Raw genomic sequence first — 8,814 nt, 5'->3', positions numbered from 1 at the left:
CTCTAATTGCTCACATGATGGAGGCGGAAACCGCCCCTCACACAAGGTCGTCGGCAACTCCACCTTCAGTTGCTCCACGGAGAGAAGTGGAGTCCGTTCCCTACAAAGCTCTAAAAGCTCGGGCATGATTTGTAGCACCGGAGCAACAACCACATCGATGCACGAACCCTCAGAGGCAGACAACGGCGAGCTGACCCAAGCACGAGGAGAGAAACGTCCATGAAGCCCGACTAAACACTCATCCTCAAGGTTAACATCATGCACATCCAAGGGGTTTGACACAACACTGGTCTGCAGCACAGACGGCACCTGAAAGAGCCCACTCAGAACAACCTCAGCACGCTCCAGAAAGTTCCCCATCTGAAGCATCCAACCCTGCATGGAGCCAACAACATCGTGTAGAGGCTGGACCGCCTCCTTCAGCTGGGAGGAAGTTACGCCTTGAAGATCAGAGAACAACGAATCAACCGCAAAAGCAGACTCAAGCACCACATCCGCTAGAGCTATTGGGGGTCGCCATTCTTAGCGGCTCCTTGAAACGCAACAACTGAAGCCCATCAACGAGCTATCGATTGGGGAGGACAAACACCAGGAGCCATAGATCATGGAGGACATGTCGCAGGCCACGACATTGGTTGGCATCCATCCCTCACACGATGACCTGATTGAAAGCATCGAATGCACCGGACCGGATCCCTGCACTTAACCGCCCGATGGACTTTAGCAAAGCAGTGGAAATACCTATTCCTGAGCCACATGGGCGGAGGGGCGCGCTCATGATGCTTGAAGGCAGGGGATGGCAGAGCCTGGCGCATGCGGCGGGATTGGACAAGCTTCCAGACTGTCATCTCATCCGTCAGCCCACAGGAGGGGCGCAGCGAAGCTTCTGTTGCCAAATCCGACTGAACAGGGCCCGAGCTCGACGCTGTAGGTGGTAGCAGCAAGCCGGAAGCGGAGGCACCGGCAGCCGGTGGTGCCGGGATGGCAGCCGTCGTAGCTGGCTTGCGTAGGTGGTGTTGGATGGCCGGGGCAAGGACAACCACAACAAGCTGAGAGGCGGGAGCAACGGCTACGGGCGGCGAGGTCGGAGCAGCCGCCGGTGGTGAAGTGGCCCCCGTCGTTGCGGGCTGGGCGAGGGCTGCCAAGGCAAGCAAGGCGGCGGGAGCTGGGGCAGCGGGCGACGAGGTCGGAGCGGCCGCCGGTGATGCCGGAGCGGGCTTGCGGAGGTGGCCTCAGATGGCCGGGCCCGCCCTGCGGAGGGCAAGCACCGCCGCAGCAAGCTGAGTGGCCGGAGCTGGGGCAGCGAGCGGCGAGGTTGGAGCGGCCACCGGCCGGGAGGCTCACGAACTCGATTGCATTGTCCAGGGAGGCGGAGGAGCTCGAAGGAGGGGCGGTGAAGAGAGGACGCGGTGGGGATCTCAGATCCGGTCGCGGCAGGAGCAGGGGATGCCGGAGGAAGGAGATAGGGGTGCCGGCGCCGGCGCGCTCATCCGTCCTGCGCGAAGACGCGAGATGCGAGACCCATCCCCTCGAATCCCTGCATTCGCATTTGCTTCTGCCCTAGATCGGAAGTTTTCCGCAAAGAAAAGTATACGCTGGCAAAAAAAAATTATGAAGAGTTCTCTTTGCTGGCTCTATTTTATTGTTCATCTTCTTCTTGGTAGAAACGAGGGCTTCACATGCTCGGTTAAAAAAAACTAGAATCAGAAAGATCAAGCGACGGAGGACCAGATCTAGGAGAATAAGTGTGAGGCGTATGCGATCTTAGGATCGGTGTCGAATAGTAATAAAGGAAAGTAACCGATCTTTCAAAATTATTGTACGGAAACCAATCGGCAAATAAACATATGTATATCACAGGTTTGCAAGGTATCCTTGACATGGCATATACTCCAATTTAATTATGGAACCGTAATAATAATCAAAAGCGTTATATAGAGAGATAAATAGGGAGGGCGTAATCAACGCACCGCATCAAAAAACTGCTCCATCTAGGCTTAGAAATAGCCGGCAGAGAAAGATGCAGAATAGCATTACAACAAGCACAATCAAGGTTTTGGACTCCGAATGGACGAATTTTCTCGTGGGGGGGCGAGATTCTCGGTTACCACGGTTACCGAGAAATACCGAATATATTTCGGACGAAATTTATTTTTGAATTCAAAATTTTTTATACTAGAGGTAGACAGAACTTAAACTGATATTGCACAACGAAGTGGTAGTCTACCCGCTCTAGGTAAAGAGGTCAGGAGTTCGAGTCTTGCCTGCTACTTCTTTTAAAAAAATGTTGTGTAGAGTAGGGGAATCGAACCTGCGTCGTCTGGGTGAAGTAACTGCATGGTTACCATCGCACCGCAGCTAAGTTTTGTCACACTACAGAGATGCTCTCTTATTTCAGACTACGTTGTAGGTAAAAATTCAAAAAAATCGGAATTTTTTGCTCGGGATCGATCTTTCTCGTGGGGCAGCGAGAAACTCGGTATCCGCCCGGTAACCGTTTTTCTCGGGCGGTACCCAAAACCGTGAGCACAATACACACGTACAGCAAAAGTACTTAGGAGAGAAAAAAAATGGAGGCCACGATGATGAGGATCTTTGGGATGCTGATGCTCGTCAGCCTCTGCAGCAGAGGTATTCAATCCGTTGATCCACTCTCCGAATCCAAATCGGACGAATCTAATTTTCTCATGTCGATTTTGATCGATTTTCTACTTGTTTTTGTTGTTGGTGTTGGTAAAGGCAATGCGGAGTTTCGGGAGTGCACCCTGTCGGACCTTCACGTGACCCAGACCGCCACGGGGATGAACGCCAGAGGGAACCCAGAGTACGCCGTGGAGGTGGAGAACAGGTGCATCTGCACACAGACGGACGTCAAGCTGCTTGCCCCCGGGTTCAAATCCTCCGAGCCCGTGGACCCCAACGTCTTCCGGCCGGACGCCGACAGCAAGCTCGGCACCCTGAACAACGGCTCCCCGGTGTACAACGGCGACAAGATCAACTTCAACTACGCGTCGGCCACCAAGTTCAGCCTCGCGCCCTTCTCCTCCAGCGTCGCATGCTCGTGATTGGGACGATTACTTGGAATCGGTGGGCCTGATGAATAAGTTTGTGTCGATTGATTGATGATATATACGTTTGTAAATTAATCCGCACATGCATGAAACGTTGCTTTGAGAATTGATGGGTTTGTTGAAATTCGAGGGTGGTCAGCACAGGATATACAGTATCAATTCTTCAAATAAAAACACCATTAATGTACTATGACCAAAAAGTTTAGATCTAAACGTGCTTCACAGTGTCATGAGAATCAAATTTAGATCTAGAAATTTGTGCCATCGTAGCTCTCATTTCCTTGAAATCTGTAATTAGTCTGTTTGTCATACTGTGAATCAAAATTTTAAATATAAAAACATATGTCTTGGTCTACTATATATATATGTGCTGAATTATTTTCAGAGATGTTCACAAGTTTGGAGATATCTTCTCCTTGGCAAGGTTTTTTTATTTCGTAAACAAAACAAGTTTGCGTCTCACCCCAATATCAGAACTTTTGAAAAAAAAATTAGATTTGAGATTTCAAATTTAATTGGATTTTAATCTAATTTAAAGAAATTAGTTTGAATTTGGCTCAAAATTTCAGGATTAAAATATTTCAGACCCCACCAAAGTTTTGAAAATTCCCATGAAATTCTGTTGATATATTTAATCCTGTTCCTTGGTATTATCGGTAGGATTTAGAGTTCTTTCCGCCAAACTTGTGCATATGATTTTGGGGGCTGCTACGCATCGGCCGGTGGATCTTTTTAAAAGATCCGCCACCTCGCGTGCCGTCGGTCTGATACAGATCTAGTAGGGTGAACTTCTTTTCTCTACTTTGCAACAAAGACCTTGTTGCGGAAACATTTGTAATAGAGATTGTGTTGCAGAATTTTTATACAACAGAGGTTGTGTTGCAGAATTTTTTGCAACAGAGGTTGTGTTGTGGATTTTTTTTTGCAACAAAGGTATTGTTACGGTTTACTTTGCAATAATGGCCTTCATGCGATTTTTCTTCGCAACAACGTTCTTGTTGCACATTTGTTTTCTGCAACAGTAGTGATGTTGCAGAAGTGGACGATGCTTGCGTCGTCAGTGTCGAGAGGTCGTCTTCTTTCATCACCCGGTAGTAGCAGGAGCAGGCGCTGTCGACCGAGAAGAGGGAGGAGGTGAGAGGGTGGGTGGGTGGTGGAGGCGGCCGACGACCGCAACGGCTAAGCGCATGTTCGCCGACATCAGTGGCGGCGCGGCTGGATGAAGGAGAGAAGAGGGAGGAGGAAAGAGGGTTGATGGTGGTGGAGGTGGCCGACGACCACGATGGCGGAGTGCGTGCTCGCCGGCGTCAGCGGTGGCACAGTGGGGGTGCTTTGGAGTGGCACGGGTGGTGGCTTCTCTCGATGGGATCCAGATTCAGATCTCACAACACATCAGTTGTTGCGGTGAGAGGAATCACAACAACCACTCAGTTGCAAAAACTAGTATAGGTAATACGTTGCTTCTGGTCATCTCATTAAAATCTGATCCGATTGCCACGAAGATGACGGACTCACGTGTAATGTTCTGTCGGGTGATTTCAATCATTTCCCTATGATTTTTACGGTCTACTTCTACTAAGCATGCGAGTTTTCAATTCGTGTTTGTCAAGTTCCCGTGCATTATTCACGTAACAATAAAAGTAGCTAGTAGTCAAACTTCTCCATTGATGTCCGAAAACAATATTTGTATCGATAATAAGAAAGAATTGGCTATTATTTATTTGTACCATTATTGCCAATAGCACCTTCTTTACAAAGAAAAACATTATGCGATATAACACACTATTTACCTTATAGTTTTATTTTCGCGACTACATGCGTGATTTTGGAATCAACAATAGTTTCTCCTTCCGACGAACGGTTAGCCCAAACACCTCTGTCATATCAATATCTTTTCTCTCAACCCCAGGCGGAAGTTCCCAGTCAAAATGGCACACAATGTTTGCCAACATAAGCTCCGCATTCGCGACCCCGAGGTTCATACCAGGGCACATCCTCCGCCTTGCTCCGAACGGCAAGAACTGAAAATCATTACCCTTGAAGTTGACATGCATACTGCTACCTTCATCTGTAAATCTTTCAGGAATGAACTCTTCCGCATACTCCCAGGGGCTCGGATCCCTACCTATGGCCCATGCATTGACGACCACACGCGTCCCAGCAGGAACCGTGTATCCATCGATGATGCAGTCAGCCATGGCAAGGTGCGGAGCAAGGAGAGGAGCAAGAGGATGTAACCGGAGCGACTCTTTTATGACTGCTCTTAGGTACGTCATGTTGTTCATGTTGGTTTCATAGATAATTTCTTGTCGTTGGGGTACAATACCCCTCACCTCATCTTGTAGCTTCACCATCAGGTGTGGCTTCTTCATGAGCTCAGCCAAGGTGAATTCGAGGGCGTTAGCTGATGTATCTATTGCACCAAAAAATACATCCTGCATATATCAATTAATTAGGACAATGATAGATATATACAAATCAACTTGTTTAGTTTGAAAGGTATTATCTGTACTCACGGTCAGGAGAGCTTTCATGTGCTCTCTTGTGAGATCATACTCCTGTTGGACAGACAACATAATATCCACGGGAAAGTAGTGGCTGCACCCACTTTCGATGCACCCACGGTGCACCCACGCAAGAAAACATATCAAAACATTTCGAAAAAATATGAAACTTCGTGCAAATGATGATCAACAAATGTTATGAGGGCTTGCAAAGTTCGGTGGTCAAATAACATTCGACAAGCGCCCTACAAAAAAGACAAAATTGCAAAATCTGCTCAAACAGTGCACGTACATTTTGACAAATTTTCAGTGATTTTGTCCTTTTTGTAGAGGGCTCCTCAAATGTTTTGATATATTTTCTTGTGTTGGTGCACCATGGGTGCACCGAGAAAGGATGTAGAAGAACCACTCTTGCGCTTACTCACATGATCGTCGATCACCTTGTCCAGCAGATCGGCCCATCTGTTCCTCACTCTTTCGGCCTTGGCACAAACCGCCTTCTTGAGCACTCCTACCCTACCCACTGCCGGAAAGTACTCCTCCAAATTGAACCCGCCTAGCAGCCGTGAGGTATCCTTGATGAGTTCCCCGAACAACTTGCTTTGACCATCTTTCAGGAAGAACTTCCCCCACACAATGCGGCACGCCATGTCATTCGCGAATGTGTGGAGCAGCTCACTCATGTCCACCGCAGCATCAGTAGCTGCTGCCTGGTTGATCTTGGCCATCGCCATGCTGACCTATAATAGCATGGGTCGTAAAGTATGAGAAGCTAACATTTACATATGTAGTACTTTCTCGGTCCAGGTTAATATATAAGTTTCCTTGGTATTTTGGGTCAAAGGTGGACCATATATAGATTCAACTACCGTTTGATTCTTATTCAAAAGTAGTTTAAGGTGGTATCATTTTTTACACATAAAGTCTATATTTTACTATTATTAGTTAATTTTATTTTAGAAGTTAAGCACAAACTATGAGCGAAACTAATAAACCCGGACTGAGGAAGAAACAGTTAGCAGAGGACCACATGAAAGTCCATTCCGTTATTTTGTTTCTGATGGAAGTGAGAGTCCAAATCAGTACCAGAATAATGAGAGCAAGATCTTAAAAGAAAGGCTATCAGTACCTGAAAAATTAAATATAATTAAAAATCAGTACCTCCTCCGCAGCGGCGCCACGGAAAGACTGCACCTTCTTAGCACTCAGCATGTGTGTGGTGACGAGCTTCCTTGCTTGCCGCCAGTACTCACCATATGGCGCGAAGCCGATGACAGACGAGCGGTACATGATGGTGTCGGAGACGACGGAGTAGGGCCGTGACGCGAGGACGTGGTCATGAGTGCGCAGCACCGCCTCCGCAGTGCTCGAGGAAGACACAACGAGGTTGGGCACGGTGCCCTGCAGGCGGAGGAGCATCACGTCGAGGCCATGCTTCCCTGCGAGGCCGCTGAGAGAGATGTGGGGGAGGGAACCGATGAGGTGGACGTGCCCGATGATGGGCAGCGCCGGCGGCGAAGGCGGGAGCCGCTGTCTTTTTGCACCGAACTTTCCGGTGAACCAGTACTGCACAGACACGATGAGGCAGAAGAGGAACAGAAACAACCATGCCCGTGGCAGGGTCTCTGGCAAGAGTTTCTGCAGGAGATCCACCATGGCGAACCGACGTTGGGGTGACTGGCTTTGTAAGTACTTTTTTTTATAGAGGAAAGGCCATAGCCCGACTTTATAGATAAAGCCACCAGGCAGAGTTAACCTAGACCCAAACAACCAGCCACGATCACAGAAGTATCAAGCCAGAACACGAAGAAGGAAGTCTAAGTACATGGCTCCCAGGCCAGTACATGGCACGCAGGCCGGAAGAAGATAAGATAGCGTAGCAACGCAGCAACGTCTACGGGCCCGCTTGGACTGGAAGGATGGAGATAGCAAAATTTCGGATCTTGGCTAACATGGCGTCAAATGCATCCCTGTCCTCCTCCTTAGTCAATAATATCCACTGCTGCAGAAATATACAAGTCTTAAATAAGCAATCAGCAGGCTTAGCAGGAAAAACATTTTCGATAGTAAATTTATTCCTTGTCGTCCACAAGGACCAGCACATGGCAGCAAAGCCGACCCAAAACAATCTCCTCTGGCCCCAACCAAAGAGAAAGCCAAGGCACGCAAGTCCGCGAAGGAGGTCGGAGCCCAGGAGACATGCAACCAGGATCTGATGCAACACCAAAACAATTTAGCCAGGACACAGTTAAAGAAAATATGAGGTGTATCTTCTCTCGTCCCACATAGAACATAGCAGTCAGAACCCGGACCATTACGTTTACGAATTTGGTCACCCGTAGGTAGACGCCCACGAGAGGCTTGCCAGAGAAACACTTTAATCTTAGGGGGGATGTGAGCTTTCCAAATCCACTTAAATTTGGAGGTGGTGGATCCCTCAATGAGTCTGCTATAAAGAGATTTAACTGAGAAGCGGCCAGAGGGAGAATGGGGCCACACAACTGTGTCTTCCTCCTCCGAGAGCGAAGGGAAGAGGGAAGCAAGACGCTGCCAGTCTTCCAACTCTACAGGAGAGAGAGAACAGCGCAGCTGAAGGTCCCAATTACTCGACGCAAGCTCAGAGATAGAGATCCGAGGGTTCGGACAGTAGGAGAATAAAACAGGGAAAGAAGAGGCCAGCGGGGAGGCCCCGCACCACCAGTCGAGCCAGAACCTAGTAGACTTACCATTACCAACGACAAACTTGACAAGGCCTTGAAAGGTAGGCCGGAGTTTAACAAGATCACGCCAAATTGAGATGCCCAGATGCCCGGGCAAACATAGGGCTACAGGAAGGGAAGTATTTTGCCTTTAAGATGCTGAACCACAAAGGCTTGTCCTGGGGGATATTCATGAACTTCCACCACCATTTGATGATCAGACATTTGTTCATAACTAGAGTATTAATGATGCCCAGCCCCCCAAGGCTTTTGGGCTTACAAATGGTGTCCCATTTAACCAATCGATACTTGCACTTGTTATCGGTCGCGTTCCAATAAAAGGCCCCACTATGTTTGTCAAAACCAGCATGGGTGCCCATTGAGAGGAGGTAGAACCCCATCAAGAACATAGGGAGAGAGGAGAGGCAGACGTTAATTAAGGCCACTTTGCCCGCCTGAGTATTATATCTGCCCCTCCAGGGTATCACACAATTACCGACCTTGGTCACCACAGGGGCGAAGTCCTTGGCATACAGCTTG

The 8,814-nt window shown here is 48.4% G+C and overlaps 1 protein-coding gene across 2 annotated transcripts; it reads right to left on the bottom strand.

Annotated features, from left to right (window-relative positions):
• Positions 1-4,748: 4,748 nt before the first annotated feature.
• Positions 4,749-7,402, bottom strand: LOC125542582 (indole-2-monooxygenase-like). 2 transcript variants are annotated; one of them, XM_048705665.1, is made up of 4 exons: positions 6,737-7,402; positions 5,958-6,315; positions 5,588-5,664; positions 4,749-5,506 (listed from the first exon to the last, which is right to left on the bottom strand). In XM_048705665.1, the coding sequence occupies exons 1-4, from the start codon at positions 7,229-7,231 to the stop codon at positions 4,883-4,885; spliced, it is 1,554 nt and encodes a 517-aa protein (XP_048561622.1). In that variant the 5' UTR covers positions 7,232-7,402; the 3' UTR covers positions 4,749-4,882. The 2 variants fall into 2 exon arrangements, with proteins under 2 accessions (XP_048561622.1, XP_048561620.1); XM_048705663.1 differs by lacking the exon at positions 5,588-5,664 and having other exon boundaries at positions 6,001-6,315; positions 6,737-7,399.
• Between the last annotated feature and the right edge of the window lie 1,412 nt (positions 7,403-8,814).

The sequence above is a fragment of the Triticum urartu genome, chromosome 3 (genome assembly GCF_003073215.2).
Source record: "Triticum urartu cultivar G1812 chromosome 3, Tu2.1, whole genome shotgun sequence".
NCBI classification, from domain to species: Eukaryota; Viridiplantae; Streptophyta; class Magnoliopsida; order Poales; family Poaceae; genus Triticum; species Triticum urartu.
Note: the sequence above shows the minus strand (reverse complement) of the source record. Positions and strands in the feature narration are given on the sequence as shown.